Source organism: Myotis daubentonii, chromosome 12 (assembly GCF_963259705.1).
Source record: "Myotis daubentonii chromosome 12, mMyoDau2.1, whole genome shotgun sequence".
Classification (NCBI taxonomy): domain Eukaryota; kingdom Metazoa; phylum Chordata; class Mammalia; order Chiroptera; family Vespertilionidae; genus Myotis; species Myotis daubentonii.
The window spans coordinates 65201094-65223414 of NC_081851.1; the positions used below are offsets into that span (position 1 = coordinate 65201094).

Consider the following 22321-nt stretch of genomic DNA (forward strand, 5'->3'; position numbering starts at 1 on the left):
CACTGCCGCCGCCGCCATAACCCGCCTCCCGCACACCGACGGCGACCAAATGACGGCAGCGGCCACTGGGACGGCGAGGGCCGCAGAGCCCCGCGCGCCGGCCGGTCCCGGGAGCTCGGCACCTTCGCGCCCCGCCCGCCGGCCCCGCCCCTTTCTCTGCGTGCGGCCAAGAGCCACAACCCCTTCTCCCTTCCTGAGGTCGGTGGCTTCTGCCCCTCCCTCTCTCTGTCCTCTCAGGCCGCCTCTAGGAGCTCAGAGCCGCGGCCGCGCGTACACGCCCGCCCGTCTCTTTCTCCGGCGCGCGCGCGCGCACGCCGGCGTCTTTGTTGCCCAGAGCTCCTCGTGCGCGTGTGCGGCGTTCTCCCCTCGGCCCTTTCTCCGTGGAACTACAGTTCCCAACGTGCAGTTCGGCTCTACGTCGTCGTCAAGGGCCGACGCTCTGCCGACTTCGCTGCGCCTGGGAGCTCCTTGGCTGGCGACCTTGTTCCCGAGTTCCAGAGAAGGACCGCTGAGGTTTGAGGTCGTTCTGCTTGCTCGCAGGGCTCCTTTCTCCGAGTGTTATCGTTTTAATGATTTCTTCCAGTATTGTCTCAAAGGATGATTAGTCTGAGTCCCGTCTCAGAAGCAGTGGGTACCAATCTGGGAATTACCTGAAAGGGAAACAGTTGTAGAGACCAAAACGAAAATGTTAGCTCAGTGGGATGAAGTCAACGATTCCAGAGGTTTAACTAAATTAATACGTGTTTAGATGAAGAATTAATTTATTTGAGTTAAGGGAGTTCTTAAGTTTTGCACAGTAATTGTCCCATAGTTTACCGAGGAATCCACACTGCTACTCCCCCCTCCCCCTTTTTAATCTACTCGCCAAACCCTCCTTTGGGGATCTACCTGCTCACCTCTGCTGCCTGGATTCTAATTAACTGCAAGCACAAAACCCCACCTCCCAGATCACAGAGATGGAAATGCTAGGTCAGTCAGTTATACTCTCCTAGGAATCTTGGATGGAGACCCACTAGCATAGAAGGTAGAAGGAACTGAGTAAGAGCTGGTCTCTCAGTTCATCTCAGAGAGCCCTAGAGATGCCAGGTTCCTAAGCTGGTCACTTGATAATGTAACCTAGCCAATAGACTATTCAATCTGTTTCTCTTTCTGTTCCTCTCTCTATCTCGCAATATATTTTTATTGATTTCAGAGAAGAAGGGACAGGGAGAGAGAGAAACATCAACGACGAGAGAGTCCCATTGACTGGTGCCTTCTGCACACCCCACAATGGGGACTGAGCCTCTGCCCTGAACAGGAATCAAACTGTGACCACCTCGTTCTTAGATCAACACTCAGCCACTGAGCCATGCCGGCTGGGCACCACCATGGGTTCTGAATCCAAACACAAAGATGAGACCTGGTGTAGTCTTACACATTTTGGCTAGTTTTTCCTGGAATTTCTGTCTTGGGTACTATTGCCTTCCGGGGTGAAGGACATCAATGACTATTGGTTCCGGCTGAAGTAGTCTGCTGGTCATGGACTTCCTGCTCTGGATAGTCATTCATGGTAAAGACTGATCCTCAAGTAGCCAGAGAGGAAAAGAGACTCTTCTCTGGCCAATCATATAAACTCAAACTGGTATTCATCTTCTTGATTAATCCTTCCCTTATCATCTCCAGCAGACACTATCATATTTTTTCCCTCTTTATTGAATTTATTAAGAAGGAATTTGAGGCTCTAAAAGTCTGTTACTGCCCAACATAACATATTAATGACACACACTACTTCAGGGTCTTAAGAGAAAAATCTAGGCTTCCAGAGAAAACAATTTTATGTAGTCTGTTTATATCTTATTATGACAAATATATTTTTAGCCCCTGAAGGATGAGTTATTTTTCATTCCTGGTCATACAGGTGTTGAGTTTCCAGCCTCTGGCTTCCCATTTGCTAACTCTCTGCTAGTTGTGCTTAATATTGACTGCTTTTCTGTACCTTGGCCATTTTTTTTTGTATGGTAAAAGTACATATTAGAGTCAGAAAGACTGCCCAACCAGTGTGGCTCAATGGTTGACCATTGACCCATGAACCAGGAGGTCATGGTTTGATTCCCAGTCAGGGAATATGCCTGGGTTGTAGGCTTGATCCCCAGTGCGGGGCATGCAGGAGACAGCCAATCAGTGATTCTCTGTCATCATTGATCTTTTTATTTCTCCTTCTCCCTTCCTCTCTCTTATATCAATAAAAACTTTTTTTCTTTATTGATTAAGGTTTTACATATGTGTCCTTATCCCCTCATTACCTCCCCACCCCCCCCACTCGTGCCCTCACCCCCCTGGTGTCTGTGTCCATTGGTTAGGCTCATATGCATGCATACAAGTTCTTTGGTTGAACTCTCCCCCGACCCCCACCCTCCCCTACCTCCCCTCTGAGGTTTGAAGGTCTGATCGATGCTTCTCTGTCTCTGGATCTGTTTTTGTTCATCAGTTTATGTTATTCATTAAATAAAAACATTTTTTTAAAAAGAGTTAGGGCTTAGCTGGTTTGGCTCAGTGGATAGAGCATTGGCTTCTGGACTGAAAGGTCTCGGGTTCGATTCTGGTCAGGGGCACGTGCCAAGGTTGTGGGCTCCATCCCCAGTAGGGGTGTGTAGGAGGCAGCCAATCAGTGATTCTCTCTCATCATTGATGTTTCTATCTCTCCCTCTTCCTTCCTCTCTGAAATCAATAAAAATATATGTAAATTAAATAGATAAATAAAAAATAAAGAGTCAGAAAGACTGGGGTTGGTATTCTGGGCCTGTCACTTATTAGTTGCTCAGAGAGAGACATCAATGGAACAGGTTCTTTAACTAGTTAACTCCTTTGTGAAATGAGTAGAATAAAATTAGATTACAAAATGAAAGAATACATCTAAAACCTCCAGCATAATACCCATAACATAAGAGGGCTCAATAAATTTTGGTTTTGTCTCTTACAACTACAAAGCCATTCCAGAATTCAGACTCTACTGGGATCTCTATTTTTAGTAATTTCAGTCCACATTTTCTGCCTCTTGGAATTGCATCCCAGTCAAACTCATTTTCTTAATTAACATCATCCTAAGTTTGTCTCAAGGAAAATAGTGCCTAGATTTTACCCTGGCCTTATAATCTGTCTGGACTGAAGATGCTAACTTTCTCAGCCATTTAACCTACAGTTTGACAGCCTCCCTGTTTTCAGATGGTGAGAACTTGGAGAACACTTAATCTCGAGCGGAATCTGGGCCAGTTTCACCAGAACAAAAAGGAGGAGCAGAGCACTGTGCTAACTAATTCAGGACATTCGGTCACTTTATCACTTTAATCCATTAATCTAATTACAAAGTGACTACCACCAAATAGTTTTTTGGATATTTTAGCTCTTCTTCTCTTCTAAGGCACCCTTTAAACCTTCAGCTTGAAAGATTCTGGATTATTTGAAGTAGATATTGAAGACTTCTTTTACATTAAAAGAAGAATAAAATAAAATGGCAAACCTAGAACCAATAGAGGAGATGACTGATCCCGAAAAAAGGCAGAAAACTTGAAAGAAAAACAAATTAAAAGACATAGTTGAAGGCAAGGGATGGGAAGAGTAGAGTAACAATTAGGTGATTATTATCTGGTATATGTGCTAATAAGCAAAAAATACAACTGTGGACAATTATTTCCCTGCATTGAGTCTACATTGTGGTGCATATTATTGATTCACTGGTTCAACAAATAGGTATTATGCATTGACAACATGACTGGCAATGAGTAAGGTGCCAGGATTATAATAGGGAATAGGATCAAGTTTATAGTCTATTGCAGTGGCCAAAAAACTCAAATAGGAACTAGCAACAGTGGTCACACATAGCATATGAGATCCATGTATGGGTGTGAAATTAAAAAATCCATATATGATGGGAATGATGAAGCTGAAAGAGTAGCATCTCTGTATTAGATGAGACAGCTGTTACTCAGCTCCATCTGATTTTTGCCTTTCAGGAATGTGTGGTCTCCTATTGCCAGATTTTAAAAAAATTTTTAAAATTTTTCAATTACTTTCCATTCAACATTATTTGCATTAGTTTCAGGTGTGCAGCCTAATGGTGCTCCTTTCTTAAAGTGTGTTGCCAGATTTTTAAAAAATTTCAAGAGAAACCAGAATTCTGATTTTTATGTGAATCTATTGATTGATATCGGCTCAAAATTTAAAAACAAACAACAAAACAGACACTAGTTTGAAATTCTCTAGTTACAGAGGATGTGTTACTGGTGAAAGTATGAATGAGCTCATAGTTTTGAAATAGTAGTAGGTGTAAGAGTAGAAATTGTTACTTAACCTGTTCAACTTGATTTTTAAAGTGATGATTCTGTGGAAGCAGAAGCAGAGTCAGTTGATACAGAATTATAAATGGATATCGTAAAATGGCAGTCTAGATGATCAGAGGAGGTACACTAAACAAAGTGCTTGGATATAGAAATACAATTTTACAGTTCTGTATTTATGGTGGGCATGATTACTCCAGTGCACATGAAAAGCAGAGTAATGGGAATTGTTAGCACAGGGTGAATATTGGAAACATAAAAGGAGTTGTCTGTTTTCAAGCATGGTTTCTATCAGTGCAGCAGTTTCAGAAAGTTTTCTTTGTCCTTGAGATCCTCCTCCACATCTTGTTGGATAAGCTCAGTTCCTGTATTCTGGTAAGAAAGCCTGAGTTTCTTAATTTGTCTTCATTACTGTGTCAGTCTATGTTATGTTCACCCTGATCCTCGTAGCTTTGCTTAAATATTTATTCTTTGTGCAACATCACTCTAGATATACCTACTTACATTTTTCTCAATCTCATCTGGACTCCTCCAGAATTTATGCTTCAGCATTCCTCTTAACCTTTTAAAAATTATTTTTCACTTTTAAATATATTTTTATTGACTTCAGAGAGGAAGAGAGAGGGAGAGATAGAAACATCAGTGATGGGAAAGCATAATTGACTGGGTACCTTCTGCACATCCCACACTTGGGATCAAGCCCACAACCAGGGCACATGCCCTGGCCAGGAATTGAACCTCGACCTCCTGGTTCATAGGAGCCACACCATCTTAACCTTTAATAAATCATTATTTACTATTGTCATTTATACGTATCACTTATATGTCTGATCTTTGTTGAACAAGAATACAAATGTATGAGGGTAGGCACTGTAATTTTTATATATCTTAAACTCCCTAAGAGTTTAAGATCCCTAAGATCACCTCCAGGTTTGATTTGCTAGGAGGACTTACAGGATTCAGAATATAGTCATACTCACAACTTGATTTATTACAGCAAAAAGATATAAAGCGAAATCAGCCAAGGGAAAAACACACGGGGCAAAATCTGGGGGAAATAAAGCACCAGTTTCTGAGTCTTCTTTCACTGGACTCACACAGGACACACTTAATTCCTCCAGCAATAAGTTCTGACAACACATGTGAAATGTTGTCAACCAGGGGCACTCATCAGAAACTCAGTGCCTGGGTTTTTGTTGCGGTTGATCATGTAGGCAACCTCTGCCTAAGACTTACCCAAATTCCAGACTCCTAGAAGGAATATTCAGGTGCTTGGCATAAATCATATTGTTTGCAGAAACAGTTTAGGCACAGTCAGCCACTCATCATTTAGGGAAAGTTTATATCAGTGTAGGGAACTGTTTATTATTCAAATACGAGTTCAGAAGAGCTAAACTATTTGCTTAATTTCACATGGCAAACATGTGAAGGAACCATGTTTTAATATTTAGTCCCACAAAAATCGTGCACCTATGGATGAGGACAGTGGGTGGGGAGTGAGGGCGGAGGGTGGGGCGGGAACTGGGAGGAGGGGAGTTATGGGGGGGAAAAAAAAGAGGAACAAATGTAATAATCTGAACAATAAAGATTTAATTAAAAAAAAAAATTTAGTCCCAAATCAGGTGTTTCTCTACCACACATATTGTATTCTTCCTAAATAGGTTTTGCCTGTCTAATAGGTTAATGTTTTCTAAATGGAATTTGCACCAAGTATGTAAAAAGGAGGCCGAGCAGTAGATTTTTGTTATGATTCTAGAAAGATCCTAGAATTCTAGTTCTAGATTTTCTAATTTCTATCTTCTTAAGACCCCAAGAAAGACTGGAAGTCTTAGAGAATAGAACTTTGGTACCAGTGCTTGCTTTCTGTTTATATTCACTCCTTTTGAAAGTGTATTTATCAACTATAACAAAGGAAGACAAAGATGAATAAGATCTTTGCCTCTGAAGAGCTCACAATCTAATTGTGTTTAACTGTAAAGAAAATATAAGGCAGAGTGAGGTAAATACCATAACAGAAGTACATAATAGAAGCAGGTGAGAAGAGTCCAGAGCAGTTTGATACAAGTCAAGAGAAGAGTTAAATGATGTCATTCTTTTAATATACTGTTCTCTAGACAGTACATATTGAAAGTTGCATATTGCTAATCTTGATACAAACGTAAGGTAGCATTAACACGGCATATTCATAGATTTAAGGACTCGAATAAAAGCTTACTACACTGCTGCTTCGTTTGGCTTTAGACTCGCAGTGGTTCTCAACCTTCCTAATGCCACGACCCTTGTTGTGGTGACCCCCAATTTCATTGTTACAAATTGAACATAATTAAAGCATAGTGATTAATCACAAAACAATATGTAATTATATATGTTTTCCGATGGTCTTAGGCGACCCCTGTGAAAGGGTCGTTGGACCCCCAAAGGGGTCGCGACCCACAGGTTGAGAACCGCTGCTTTAGAGTAAAAAAAACGCTGACATTCTTTCGCAGACTGTTGAGCTTGGGTCTGAGATTTCCTAGGAACTACCCAGCAAGCGGTTCGGTCCCGCGAGGAAAAGCTCGGGCAGAAGCTTTCTGGCAGCACCGAGGGCTGGCCAGGCCGAGCCCCTGCCCGCGGGGCTGGCGGGTGGGTCTGCAGGTGGGGCGGCCGGGCAGGTTGCGCCCCGGAGGCCAGACCTTGCCCAGGACCCTCGGAGCGCCAGGTAGACCCGGGAGCGGTAAGGCAGCTTCCTGGCCCCAGGCCCGCTGGGGAGTTCTGCGCAAGCGCGTTAGTCGTGCGACAACCGTCACTTACGGCCGAGGCGGTTTGTGCGGGGAGTTGGCGGCGCGCTGCAGCTCTTAGGGACGGACGGCTCGGGCGCGGGTAATCGGCTCCCTTTCCCCCTTTCTCCACTCCTTGTAGGATCTGGGGATCATGGAGCTTCCGGACCTGATGCGGGCGCCCGGTCGTGGACTGCCTCACCCTGCTCCGCTCCCGCTCGGGGTGATCCCGCGCCCAGGTGGGGGTGAGGGGCGGGGTCGGGGGCTTGCCGGGACTCCATCCTGGCGTCTCCGCGTTGCGATCTCCTGGGTAACTCGTGCTTGCTCTGGTTTTCCAGGTCTGGTATCCGGGGACTGTGACTCGCAGGGTCCGCCATGGAGCCAGAGCAGATGCTGGAGGGACAGACGCAGGTACCCGGAGGCCCTGGGTTCATGGGGGCGGTGTGCAGCGAGAAAGGGTGGCCGAGGTCTCTGACCTGTGTTTTGTTTTCTAGGTTGCAGAAAATCCTCACTCCGAGTACGGTCTCACGGATAACGTCGAGGTAACTCGCCCAGTTCCTACGCCGTTTCTGTACGTCTCTTAAGAGCTGGGAAAACCCCAAACACCTCGGGACCTGTTTTTACTAGGTTGCTTTGCACAAGGGAAACTTGATCATCACGAAGCAAATACTGTCACATTGTGGGTAGCTTGATTTATTAGCGGTCCTAACACTTCGTGGTATACAGACGTACAAATTAATTTTTAGCCAAGAGGTTGAACTTGTGAAGAAACATGCATACATTGCTAGTGGAGACTTAGAATCGTTTGGCTATTTATTGGGATATTGCTTTGGAAAAAGGGCACATTAAAATTAAGAAACCCATTGTCTTTATAGCAGGATTGTGTTGGTGTCGTCAGCATTTAACACATGTTGATTTCTTTGCAGAGCTCAGTAGTCAGGTGCCATCGGAAACTATAATACACACAGTAGACACTGTTTTTGCCTTGCATGGTTAAGTCTGAATTCAGAGAGTACATGTGAAAAAAAAAAACACACATGAAAAAGAAGGTAACTTTTATAGAGTTTTCTATATAAGTCCTAAGAGGTTGTTGTCTAAAAGTAGAAGTTACTTTGTAAATGGATAAGTAAGTGCTGGAACAAATGAATTACCAAGAGCGGGGTGGAATTGGTTAGGAAAACAGAGGCTTCCTTTCCTGTAGGAGATGTGTACGTTTTACTATGAAAGGAAAGACATTACTGGTGATTAAGTTTGGATAAATGAGGGCTGAAGCATTTCTGAGGAGAATAATAATTGTAACAGCTGCTAATATTTCTTTAGCCCTTTTACTCTGGGCCAGGCACAACGTAAATAATTGGCATATATCCTCAGCCCTATAAGACCCACAAGTTGAGTAACTTGTTAAAGGTTACCAAGAGGTAAGTGGAGAGCTGTGCGTTAAACCTAGGCATGTTGACATTTTAAAAGTACAATTAAATTGTGTTGCTGATCTTGACCAAACTCCTAGAGTTTGCTGGCATGTGGAATGACTACTCTGTGCCTATAAAATTAATAGGCATTTTTATTGCTTTGATATCAATACGGATAGAGAATCTTTTCTTTCTAATGGGTTTTTAGTTGAACTTCTGCTGAATCAGGTGAAGACTCTTTACACCTCTTTGTTTTCTAGCTATTTAAGAGACCTTTTTAAGGCATCAGTGGTCTTTTCTTGATGGTGCTTGTTTATGATGCTGGAGCCATGTTGCTGTAGAGCAGTGATAACAACATGCTTTTTCCCAAACCCTCAGTCCAGTTTCCATGGTAAAGTGAGAAAAAAAAAAGTGGAGTGAGTGTTTAATGATGATACATTACTGTATTTGGTGATTGGTCTTCCTGCTTCTATAATTTTAAACTGCTTGTTCTTTTTTTGAACTAATGGTGATGGTAAAATAATTATGTTTGTAATTTTTTTACTTGGCAAAATAGAATTAACCCTATGTTAGTTTCTTCATTTATTGTATTAGTTTATTTCTTTGTTTGCAATATATGAAAGTCTGGAAAACACAATTCTACAGCTGCTGTTGCCGCTTTTTCTCTTATGGTTTTCTTTTTATTGGTTTGTTAAAATTATTTTTAGGTATTGGCTTTAGGGTTTATAGTATGCAAATTTAACTTACCACAATTAACCTTCAAGTGGTAGTATATATTTTCATTTATAGTATAAGAATTTTACAACAGCAGTCTTTCATTCATTTACTCTCTCCTGGACTTTGTACTATTACTATCATATATTTTACTTCTACATATGTTATAACTTCTACACTTAATTATTTTTATTTTTTTCTTTAAAAATTCAGTGATCTTTAGAGAGATTTAAACAGTAAGAAAAAGGAGTATTTCATGTTTACCTGCACATTTACCATTTCTGGGCTCTTCATTAAAATAATTATATATAGCCGAAACCGGTTTGGCTCAGTGGATAGAGCGTCGGCTTGCGGAATGAAGGGTCCCAGGTTCGATTCTGGTCAAGGGCATGTACATGGGCTGCGGGAACATCCCCAGTGGGGGATGTGCAGGAGGCGGCTGATCGATGTTCTCTCTCATCGATGTTTCTGACTCTCTATCTCTCTCCCTTCCTCTCTGTAAAAAAATCAATAAAATATATTAAAAAAGAATAATTATATATATAATTTGTATTGATTTCAGATTTCAGGAGAGGGAGAGAGACATAGAAACATCAATGATGAGAGAGAACCATGGATCTCCCCCCGCCCCCCACCGCCCCAGACATCCTCCCAATCCAACCGGGATGGAACTGTGACCTCCTGGTTCATAGATTGAAGCTCAACCTCCGAACCACACCATTTGGGCAGCTCTTCATTCTTTTGTGTAGATCCAGACTTCTGTTATCATTTTCCTTCTACCTGAAGTGTTTCCTTTAACATTTCTTATAGTTCAGGTTTGCTGGTAAGGAATTCTTTAAGTTTCTGAATGTGTGAAAATGTCATTTATTTTGACTTCATTTTTTGAGATATCTTTGCTGGGAGTAGATTTATTCCACTGTCTTCTAGCTGATATTGCTTCTGACAAGAAGTCTGCCATCATTCCTATTTTTGCTCCTTCATACTTAATGCCTTTTTTCTTGGGGCTTTTAAAATTTTATTAACAGGTTTTAAATAATTTGATTATGTTGTTTCTTGGTGTACTTTCAAAAAAAATTTTGTTTCTTTTTTTTTAATTTTTTGTTTCTTGTGCTTAGGATTTACTGAGTTTTTTGGATCTGTGTATTTAGAGTTTTCATGAAATTTTAAAACAATTCCAGCTATTATTCAAATTATTTTCAAGTATTTTGTTTAACTTGTGCTTTCCTCTATATTCTTGAACACATGGAAGCGATATCTTATAACTTGTTTAATGGCATTGCTTATTTTATCATTTGTATCATTTCTGAGTCTTTCTGTGAGTTGATTTTTCTCCTCATTATGGGTAATATTTTCCTGCTTTGCTGCCTTACAATTTCTTTTTATTAATCCTCATCTGAGGATATATTTATTGATTTTAGAGAGAGAGGAAGGGGGAGAGAGAGAGAGAGAGAGAGAGAGAGAGAGAGAGAGAGAGAGACATGGATTGGCTGCCTCCTGCATGTCCCCGGACCAGGGATTGAGCCTGCAACCAGGGCATGTGCCCTGACTGGGACCAGGAATCTAACCGTCACCTCCTGGTTCCATAGTTTGAGCCCACCTGGCAAATTTTTATTGGAAGCTGAGTGTTATGAATTTTACTTTATTGGTATCAGTTATCTTTTTATTCCTTCAAACATTCTTGAGCTTTGTTCTAGGACATAGTTACTTGGAAACAATTTGATCTTTTTGAGGTTTGCTCTTTCCTAAGTAACACTAGACCAGCCTTTAGTTTAGGCTTCATTTCCTCTTCTTTCTTTTTTTTTTTTAAATATATTTTATTGATTTTTTACAGAGAGGAAGGGAGAGAGATAGAGAGCTAGAAACATCGATGAGAGAGAAACATCGATCAGCCGCCTCCTGCACATCTCCTCCTGGGGATGTGCCCGCAACCCAGGTACATGCCCTTGACCGGAATCGAACCTGGGACCTTTCAGTCCACAGGCTGACGCTCTATCCACTGAGCCAAACCGGTTTCGGCTCCTCTTCTTTCATATTGTACCCAGTGCTTCATCTGTTAAGAGATTTTGGCAGTCTAGGTCACAGAAACATGAAGTATTCCTGGCTTGTGTGAGTGCTCCTTCCACGCGTTTTTTTCCTTGACCTCCAGTAGTTTCCTCACACCCATGCTCTGATAGGTACTCACCTTTAGGTGTTTTCCTGTGCAACTTTCTCCTTCCCATGTGAATTCTAGACGGCTTTGTCTCCTTGAATTTCCAACTCTTCTCAACCCAGGGAGACTGTGGGTTCTGCTTTGATTCCCTTTGATTTCCTGTATTGCATCTTACAAGTTCTCCAGTCAGGAAACAGTAACTTGGGGCAATCATAGGCTCACCTTATTTTTTTCCTTTTTTTTGATCACTATTCTAAACTGTTAACAGTTTATTGTTTATGTTTTATAGTAGTTTGGAGATAGTTTTTTTTTTTTAGATCAGCTCAGGATTTTATCTTAACTAAAGTTAAGCATAGAAATTTGGCACATAGTGAAAATTCAGTAAATATTTGATTGATTTAAATGAGAGGACTTGGTTAAGGAGTTTATTATAGTATTTATAGGAATTGGTTAGGCATTGCTGTTTTTTTTTTTTTAATTAAATCTTTATTGTTCAGATTATTACATTTGTTCCTCTTTTTTTCCCCCCCATAACTCCCCTCCTCCCAGTTCCCACCCCACCCTCCGCCCTCACTCCCCACCCACTGTCCTCATCCATAGGTGCATGATTTTTGTCCAGTCTCTTCCCACATCTCCCACACCCCTTTCCCCCCCAAGAATAGTCAGTCCATTCCCTTTCTATGTCCCTGATTCTATTATAATCAACAGTTCATTCTGTTCATCAGATTATTTATTCACTTGATTCTTAGATTCACTTGTTGATAGATGCATATTTGTTGTTCATAATTTGTATCTTTACCTTTTTCTTCCTCTTCCTCTTCTTAAAGGATACCTTTCAGCATTTCATATAATCCTGGTTTGGTGGTGATGAACTCCTTTAGCTTTTCCTTATCTGTGAAGCTCTTTATCTGACCTTCAATTCTGAATGATAGCTTTGCTGGATAAAGTAATCTTGGTTGTAGGTTCTTGGTATTCATCACTTTGAATATTTCTTGCCACTCCCTTCTGGCCTGCAAAGTTTCTGTTGAGAAATCAGCTGACAGTCGTATGGGTATTCCCTTGTAGGTAACTGAGTTTCTTTCTCTTGCTGTTTTTAAGATTCTCTCTTTATCTTTTGCTCTTGGCATTTTAATTATGATGTGTCTTGGTGTGGTCCTCTTTGGATTCCTTTTGTTTGGGGTTCTCCGCGCTTCTTGGACCTGTAAGTCCATTTCTTTCACCAGGTGGGGGAAGTTTTCTGTCATTATTTCTTCAAATAGGTTTTCAATATCTTGCTCTCTCTCATCTTCTGGCACCCCTATAATTCTGATGTTGGTACGCTTGAAGCTGTCCCAGAGGCTCCTTACACTATCCTCGCATTTTTGGATTCTTTTTTCATTTTGCTTTTCCGGTTGGATGTTTTTTGCTTCCTCGCATTTCAAATCATTGACTTGATTCTTGCGCTCCTCTGGTCTGCTGTCGGGCGTCTGTATAATATTCGTTATTTCAGTCCGTGTATGCTTAATTTCTAGTTGGTTCCCCAATATAAGATCGAGGGTCTTATTAGTTTTCGTGTAGATCTCATTAAGTTTATCGGCAGCTTCTAAACAGTTCTTGAGAGACCTTTAAAAGTGTGGTTCTGAACTCTATATCTTCCATTGACAATTTTGTCCTGTTTCTTTGTCTCCGCATTTTGTTATGCTTCCTTGGTGCACCCCCTAGTGGTCTTTGTTCGCAGTCTTATAGTTAAATCTTGATTGTTGTAGCTAATTCCAGGGAGGGTTTGACCTCCAGGCCAAGTGGCTATGAGAATCAGCTGTGTCAGCAGTGAGAGAACTTCTGTCCTCTAGGGAGGTGCTAATCTAGCCTTTGCCTGAGGCTATCCAGCAAATGCCTCTGTGCAGGGCTTGGGTAGGGCGGGTTGCACAGGATCAACAGGGTGGGCCGGAGAGAGCAGTTATGGCGGCTCTCAGTCCTGTCCCTGGGTGCTCTGCCTCTCTGAGTCCCAGCACCCGCTGCAAAGCTCTGAGAGAAAGCTGCACTCGCTCTGACCGAAGCCAGACAGTCCCGCTTCTCCCGTTTGAGTCTGGGTCCCTAAAGACTCGCCCGGATCTGGTGCTCAGAGTCTGCGACTCCCTCCTGATTGAAAACAACAACCACGCCCTCCGCCGCCAGCCCGCTCCGCGCACTCCGCACCTCAGAATTTGACTTCACCACTGCGCCTCCTCTGAGTGTCCGTGTGCGTTTCTCTTTCCTCCTAGTTGTAGGACTTCCACTCAGCCAGCATTCCTGTGGTTCTGGGTGATGTCCCTTCCGTTTTTTGGTTTCAGTTTTGAAGTAGTTGTTCAAAGCAGCAAACCGGTGTTAACCTATGCCGCCATCTTGGTTCTCCTGGCATTGCTGTTTCTTATTGAAGGCATTGGGATGTCATGTAACTGACTAATTTTTGTTGTATATAGGTATTATCTGTTGAAATTTACTGATGGGCACTAAGTAATCTATGGGCAAATAAATAGCTCTTTTACTAGGTATAGGAAAATTTCTTATTACGTCCTAAAATTACATTGAAAAATCATAAGCAAAAGTAGAATAGCTAGCTGCCTTACAAATTTGTGGGAACTATCTTTGGAAACAGTGGTATATATTATGTAGATATGCGATTAAAGTTTTTTCTCACTTTTTACAAAATAAAATTAAATCTAAATATATTAAATATAGAAAAGTGTTTTTTTTGTTGTTGATTCATTTATATTCACTTTGAGTATGTTTGGAGCAAAAGTTCATTTAAATGGAAGTGCTCTTAATAATGTTTCGTATTTTAGATAGCCATTTATTTGTAAATTTCTAAAACGGTAATTTTTCAGAAGGAGGGAAAATTTTTCACTAAAGTAGTTTTTTTTTTTTTTTAAATATATTTTATTGATATTTTACAGAGAGAAAGGGAGAGGGAGAATTAGAAACACAGATGAGAAAGAAACATCGATCAGCTGCCTCCTGCAAGCCCCCCACTGGGGATGTGCCCGCAACCAACGTACATGCCCCTGACCGGAATTGAACCCGGGACCCCCGAGTCCGCAGGCCGACGCTCTATCCACTGAGCCAAACCGGTTAGGGCTAAAGTAGTTTTTTTAAAAAATATATTTTTATTGATTTCAGAGGAGAAGGGAGAGAGAGAGAAACATCAGTGATGAGAGAATCATTGATTGGCTGCCTCCTGCTCGCCCCCTACTGGGGATGGAGCCTGCAACTCAGGCATGTGCGTACCCTTGACGGGAATAGAACCCGAGACCCTTCTGTCTGCAGGCCGATGCTATCCACTGAGCCAAAACAGCTAGGACTCTAAAGTAGTTTTTGATGCTCTGGATGTCAGCTGAATCTATGTGAAAGGCCCCAGATTTGGGGTTTCTTAGGAGTAGAAAGTCTAAATCATTGTTTCCTAAACATCGTTTGAATATCACAATCATCTTTTCCATATTATTTTTTTTCCCTGTTTTTTTTCATTGTTATTTTTTACTTACTATTTTTTTCTTTATTCACTTTAAAAAATCATAGATACATTAAAAAAAAAACATAAATGGAAAAGTATTCTCATTGGATAGTGGTAATAAATTTTAGCTGCATTTTGTTGCCAGTAGAAGGCTCTGAGCCTAAAACCTACTCTCTCTGTGAACAGAGTTAAGCAAGTGTTACAGAAGTGTTAAAAACATATTAGCACCAAACTGAAACTTTGTCCTTGATATTATCTGTGATGAAAGAGTTGAAATAGGACTAGCTTTTTCACTGTGATTCAGTGCTACTTAGTTTCATGTCCAGATTTTTTGAAGCACATTGTATGAAGGTAGCCTCATGAAAAAAGAGGGACTTGTATTTACTTCTAAAAAGGCAGAGGAAAGTGACAAAGAGGTGGATCTGGAGATATGACATTAAAAGAAAGAGATATTATGGTGCTCTCAGAAGAAACTGGAATGAAATTTAGAGATGGGTCTGATTTTATTTTGGCAAAGAGATTTGCAGTTCAATACCAGTTTTTAGTCAATGACTTGCCTTTTCTATTAGCGTCATGTTTCCATTATTTTTTGTTTAGTACTCATAATAATCTGAGTATTTGTAATATTATGCATATTTTTTGGATTCACTAGAGGATAGTAGAAAATGAGAAGATTAATGCAGAAAAGTCATCAAAACAGAAAGTGGATCTACAGTCTTTGCCAACTCGTGCCTACCTGGATCAGACAGTTGTGCCTATCTTATTACAGGGACTTGCTGTGCTTGCAAAGGAAAGGTAAGATAATAGTGTCAGCAGAAGGAGTTATCAGAGAATGACTTTTCTAATTGAAGTTATCACTAGTTATGTATAATTTTTTTCCTATAAAAAGAACTTATGCATATTAAAAACATTTTAAAAGTCAGCCATAATTTCAGTTCAGACACTAAGTTTTTTATACAAGTCTTTGATCATATGCATATTTATAAAGACTTGTAATTATGGTATACATGCAGTTTTATATCTCCATTTTACTTAATATTATAACAAAGTTTTTTCCATATCTATGCATAGACTTCATGAACTTATAATTTAAGTTGTTCTAGTACTACAATTAACTTAACCATTTTCTCATTGTTGAAAATGTAAGTTCAATTTCCGTTATTATAGATCACCAGGCAGTTTATCTGTTTTCATGCCTCTTTTTCTTTTTTTAAAAATATATTTTATTGATTTTTTTACAGAGAGAAAGGGAGAGGGATAGAGAGTTAGAAACATTGATGAGAGAGAAACATTCACCAGCCGCCTCCTGCACATCTCCTACTGGGGATGTGTCCACAACCAAGGTATATGCCCTTGACCGGAATTGAACCTGGGACCTTTCAGTCCACAGGCCAACGCTCTATTCACTGAGCCAAACGGGTTTGGTGCCTCTTTTGTTTTTATGTAATTACTTTCACATGCTAAATTCCCACGAATTGGTTTGCTAGTTCAAAGAACACAATTTTTTTATGGTGTTTGATACTTAGTATCATATTTATGTCCAAAAATGTATTTTTTTGGTGTGTGGGGGGGTTAATCCTTACCTGAGGATATTTTTCTGTTGATTTTTTTTTTTTTTTTTTTTTTTTTAGAGTGGGAGGAAGGGGAAGAGACAGAGAGAGAGAAACATCTATGTGAGATAGACACATCAATTGGTTGCCTCCCACATCTGCCCCAATCAGGGCAGGGATTGAGCCAGCAACTGAGTTATGTGCCCTTGACTGGAATCGAACATGGGATCCTTTAGTCCGTGGGCTGATGCTCTACCCACTGAGCAAAACTGGCTATGACCAAAAGTTTATTAAAATTCTTTCACATCAAAAAAAAAAATTCTTTCACTGTTATCATAGCCTCAACAGCATGAGTGTTACAAACATTTTTTGCCAATTTTTAAAAATTGATTTTAGAGAGGAAGTGAGAGAAGAGAGAGAGAGAGAAAGAAAGAAATCGATTTGTTGTTCCACTTATGTATTCATTGGTTGCTTTTTTTAAAAGTATATTTTATTGATTTTTCAGAGAGGAAAGGAGAGGGATAGAGAGTTAGAAATATCGATGAGAGAGAAACATCGATCAGCTGCCTCCTGCATACCTCCTACTGGGGATGTGCCCGCAACCAAGGTACATGCCCTTGGCCGGAATCGAGCCTGGGACCTTTCAGTCCGCAGGCCGACGCTCTATCCACTGAGCCAAACCGGTTAGGGCTCATTGGTTGCTTCTTGTATGTACCCCGACTGGGGATCAAACCAGCAACCTTGGTGTATCAGGACGATACCTAACCAGCTGAGCTACCTGGCCAGGGGTTGCCAAATTGTTTTAACTTCTTTATTAACAAGATTATAATTTTTCTCTTTTTTTTGGTACCGGTTTTACCCCAGTAATTCTACCTAAATTATTTTTATTTTTATTTTTTTATATCTTTTATTTATTGATTTTTTTACAGAGAGGAAGGGAGAGAGAGAGAGAGAGTTAGAAACATCGATGGGAGAGAAACATCGATCAGCCGCCTCCTGCACACCTCCTACTGGGGATATGCCCGCAACCCAGGTACATGCCTTTGACCGGAATTGAACCCGGGACCTTTCAGTCCGCAGGCCAACGCTCTATCCACTGAGCCAAACTGGTTTCGGCTAAATTATTTTTATGTAAGCAAATCCCATAAAAAATATTTTTTTTAAGTTACATTAGTCATCATTTATTTGGTGCAGATTATGTTTTATTCAAATAATAATAATTAATATTAGCACTAGCTGGTCTCACATCGATCTTTCTCTTTCTCTCCCCCTCCCCTTCCACACTCTCTAAAATCAATTGAAAAAATATCCTTGGGTGACTATTAACAACAACCAAAATGAATACTGGCAAACTGATATAATTTTTAAAAAAATATATTTTATTGATTTTTTACAGAGACAAAGGGAGAGGGATAGAGAGTTAGAAACATCGGTGAGAGAGAAACATCTATCAGCTGCCTCCTGCACACCCTCTACTGGGGATGTGCCCGCAACCAAGATACATGCCCTTAACTAGAATCGAGCCTGGGACCCATCAGTCCACAGGCCGCCGCTCTATCCACTGAGCCAAACCAGTTAGGGCCAAACTGATATAATCTGATAAGGAACTTGATGTTTTCTTATCAAGAGAGCTCATCATTGATGTTTCTCTCTCTCTCCCCTCTCTCCCTCCCTCCCCCCCTTCCTCTCTGAAATCAATAACAATATATTGAAGAAGAAAAAAAAAGATGAGAGACTCATTGATCAGCTGCCTCCTGCACACCCCTGCAATCCGGGCATGTACCCTGACTGGGAATTGAACAGTGATCTCCTGGTTCATGGGTTGACGCTCAACCACTGAGCCACTCCAGCCGGGCATGTTTATATAAATTATATAGTAAACATTAAATATTTGCTTTAGATTGTTACATTTATAAAATACGATTTTTTATTTTTTAAAACATCTTAATATTTTATTGATTTCAGAGAGAAAGGGGGAGGGAGAGATAGAAACATCAGTGATGAGAGAGAATCATTGATCGGCTGCCTCCTGCATGCCCCCCACTTGGGATTGAGCCTGCAACCCAGGCATGTGCCCTTGACCGGATTTGAGCCTGGGACCCTTCAGTCCACAGGCTGACGCTCTATCCACTGAGCCAAACTGGCTAGGGCATATATGATTTATTTTTGGCTCTCTACTGACAGTTGAAGTATGGACATCTTTTATTTTTTTCTTTCTCTAAAAAATAATTAGAAATTCTAAATATTTATAAGCTAGAAGAAAAAATTTGAAGCAGTCCTAAGTAATATGCTATTAGTAAATACAATTTTTAAGTAAGAAGTCTGGCAAATTGATTTATCAAATTAATCTTGAAAAATGTTGTCTATGTCTAGCTAGTTAAAAGATACTTTAAAGTGCTAAGGGAATATTTTGAGATCATTATTAAATATTCTCAGTATGCCTTTTGCTAGTAGGGTTTAAATAGGTGTTTACCCCATTTTCATCTTTGGACTTGTTTTCTCAGCAAGAATTATTTATATAAAAGTGATAAATATGAAATAATACCCATTAACTTTAAAATATGTTTAACTTATCAGGTGTGTTGTATGGTGGCAGTATTAGAACTATTATTGATTTAAATTATTTTAAGAAAAATAGAAATTGCTTTTTAAAAAGAAACAAAACTTGTTCAAATGAATACTACTTCCTTTGATTAATCACTTAGAGAGTGCATCTACCTGTCTTGGTGATGCTACAGCCATTTTCCTATGTAGTTTTTGTATTCTTATTGAAGGTTAATATTCATAAAGAAAATTAAGAATATCGTAAGTGTACTGCTTGCTGAATTTTCTGACACTAAGCATAATTATGTAACCTGCATTCAGATCAAGAAAGGGTACACTGCTGGCACTCCAGCAGTCTCCCTTGTGTCCCCTTAAGTCATTATTCCCCTGGGATAGTTATCATCCCATTGCGAGTACATTTTCCAAACTTGTGTTTTAGAATTGAGTTCATAAGTAGATTTCAGCCGTACAAAAATTTCAATTTCTTTAAACTACATTGTTGACTAATCTGCTTCCCTGTCTCATTTACTATACAGGATGTCCCCCCCAAATGTATACACACTTTGAATAATTATTAATTCCGATGGGTTAAACCAGAAAAGGAAGAAACATCAATTGAGCTATCAAAAAAGTATGTATACATTTTTTGGGGACACCCTGTATTTACTACAAATGGCCTTTGAGTGTAAAAACAAAGCTAAAATTTAAAAGATGTATTTTTATTATGGAGCAATTTATTTCAATGAACACATCTAGAATACAAATTTCTAAATTTTGGATTTCTTTTCCTTTACAGACCACCAAATCCCATTGAATTTCTAGCATCATATCTTTTAAAAAACAAGGCACAGTTTGAAGATCGAAACTGATTGGGAAGAACAGAAAAATTTGCTTTCTACTATAGATTTACATGATTAAGAGGCAGCTTTAATTGCCATGATTTCCCCCCACCCCTTTTTGGAAGTATAAGAACCTTCAGGACAACAACTTGTTCTTGGAGTTGCAGAAGAAAACATATTTCCCTTATTTTGATTTAATCACCATACTTATATTTAAAGAGTGTATTATGTGCAATTTTTTCTCAGATTGTCTTTAACTTTGTTTTTAAAATGACCTTCAAAATAAACTGTTAAATGTCATTACTGTAAAGTAGTTTTTGTTCTATATGCTAAGTAATTCACGTGGTTCCATAACTTTTATGACATTTTTTTTTATCATAGAACGCTGCAGTTTTTTTTACAACAGCATGAAAATACATCAGAATCTAATATAATATTAAAAAACTCAGTTTTTTTCTGCATTTTCCCTGTACCTCATGGAGGGTGGAATCTGGGTTTCTACAGTTTTCAACAACTATAATGATTCTAATGCACAATAAAGTTGGGTTACTGGTATAAGTACTGCAGAGGGTGTATAATATCCTCCCTTGCTATCAACCTTTATGGTAATAATAGCTATCATTGCAATTCTACGTGTCAGTCGCAGTGCTATTTTACTTAAATTATTTCTAATATAGCAGCTCTGCAAAGTAGATATTGTTATTCCCGTTTTGCAGATGAGGAAACAGATTTGGAGAGGATAAGTGACTTGGTGAAGACCACATTGGTAAGTGCTTGAATGGGCATTGAAACCCACTTTTACCAATATGTTGCTTATAGCTGAGTGAGAAGTATTTGTTCTACTTCATTGCTGCTTTTTACAATAAAACACCAGCCAGTCCTTTTTTTGGGTAGGGGGCCTGCTCACTTTGACCTGTATGAGAGGAAGGGAGAGGGAAAGAGAAAAATCTATGTGAGAGTAGAACATCAATACGCCTTCTCCTGCACATGCCCAACTGGGGGATTGAGCCGGAAATCCAGGCATGCGCACTGACCAGGAATTGAACTGGGATGACACCCAGCCAACTGAGCCACACCGCCAGGGCTTCACAGATGTTATGTGTCAGCCCGTTGTCTGCTTTGAACTATACCAAAGAGCTGTTCACTGTGACATTCTGATGTAACAATGTTACGGTTTTTCACCACAAAAGTTTCATTGAAGATACTCAACTTTCTCTGTCTTAACCAATTTTGGAATGGTTTACTTCATAACAACACTTACTGGGAAGTCCAAGATACCTTACTTTGCCGTGATTCTCCCATAATTTTAAAGGAATTCTTTGCGCTTGACCCTGACATGAAATACTGGGGTTGCTAAAAGTATGGAGGGTTGGAAATAATGTTTGCTGTTTGCCTACTATGCCATGCTCTATGTTTATTAACTCATAATCCTGGGGACAGCCGAATATTATCCCCATTTTATAGATGAGGATAACTATACCACACTTTAGCTAGTTAGGGAGTTAAGACACGTACCTACATAAGTATAACATGAAACAAGACATGTTCACAGTGTCAAAGCCAAGATTGGCTGGGAAGGGTGGCCCTGTGAAGCAAAAGCCAGCGTTTGCAGGACCTCAGGCATCCTCCCGTGTACCGGTACAAATGAACGTCCCAGCGTGGCTAGACTTGCGGCTCTAGTAGTAAACCTCGGGGGTGCGAATTCCTGAGGATTCCTGTTTGATGCGGGGAGGGAGGTGCGAGCTGGACTTCGCAGGTGGAAAGCACCATCTGGCTACCCCCGGTGGCGCTCTTTTAAGGAATTGGCGGGGGTGGGGTGGGGGTTTGCCCTGCGGCTGCGTCCGCTCCCGGAGCCCGCCCCTCCCCGCCGCCGCTGCCTCGAAACCCCGGAGAGCGGAGCGCGCACGTTGCGAGTCCCCGGCGGGCCTGGCCGCGGAGCTGGGCATGCTCAGTGGGCAGCACCCGTTAGAGCAGCGAGTAAGGAAGCGCTGGCTCTCCTGCGGTCCGCCCGCCCGGTCCAGGCCCGGCCTGGGCTTTGTGTGCGCGGAGCCGCAGCCTCCGCGGCCTCCTCGCGGGGCCGCCTGACCCCAGATGCCGTCTGGCCTGGCCGGTTTCCGCCTTTAACCTCGCCGCGCGGCCGGAGGAGGGGCGGGGCGGGGCCGGCGGCCGGCGGGGCGGGAGGGCCCGGCCCGGGTGGGGGTGGGGGTGGGTGCTGGGAGTCCCGCGGGGGTGGGAGGGTGGGGGCGGTGCGGAGTCACGGGGGTGGGGTCACCGCGGTGGCTCCGGGAGGCCGAACGGGAGGTGAGGGGGCCGCGGGGGCGGCGCGGCGAGGACCAGCCCCGGCCGGGCAGCAGCGGCGACTCCGGGGCCGGCCCAGGGCTCTCCGGGCGTCGGTGAGGCCGCCGCGGGCCCCATCTTCCGGCGGTCGCCGGAGTTCGTGCTGATTGTGGCTGCCACCGCCCCGGCTGCCATCTCCTCCTCCCGGGCCGCCGCCGCCTCCTCTTCCTCCTCCTCCTGGGCCGGGCCGATCCCCTCCCCGCCGCCGCCTCCTCCTGGGCTGGGCCCGCGGCGTCTCGTCCCC

At 41.5% G+C, this 22321-nt stretch overlaps 1 protein-coding gene and 1 long non-coding RNA gene across 7 annotated transcripts; one reads left to right on the top strand and one right to left on the bottom strand.

The window, feature by feature from the left end:
- Nucleotides 1–49: 49 nt before the first annotated feature.
- Nucleotides 50–20040, top strand: DPY30 (dpy-30 histone methyltransferase complex regulatory subunit). Of its 6 annotated transcripts, XR_009448015.1 has the most exons (6): nucleotides 7027–7172; nucleotides 7408–7480; nucleotides 7564–7611; nucleotides 15460–15602; nucleotides 19438–19532; nucleotides 19698–20040. XR_009448015.1 is itself a non-coding variant. In XM_059660209.1 (5 exons), exons 1-5 carry the CDS (start codon nucleotides 50–52, stop codon nucleotides 19768–19770), a joined length of 762 nt encoding a protein of 253 aa, XP_059516192.1. In that variant the 3' UTR covers nucleotides 19771–20040. The 6 variants fall into 6 exon arrangements, 5 of the variants coding, with proteins under 5 accessions (XP_059516192.1, XP_059516197.1, XP_059516193.1 ...); XM_059660209.1 differs by lacking the exons at nucleotides 7027–7172; nucleotides 15460–15602; nucleotides 19438–19532 and adding exons at nucleotides 50–520; nucleotides 7212–7308; XM_059660210.1 differs by lacking the exon at nucleotides 19438–19532 and having other exon boundaries at nucleotides 7029–7172.
- On the bottom strand, nucleotides 19866–21890 carry LOC132213497 (uncharacterized). The gene is made up of 2 exons (XR_009448016.1): nucleotides 21377–21890; nucleotides 19866–20653 (listed from the first exon to the last, which is right to left on the bottom strand). It is a non-coding gene; the product is annotated as an uncharacterized LOC132213497 (long non-coding RNA).
- Between the last annotated feature and the right edge of the window lie 431 nt (nucleotides 21891–22321).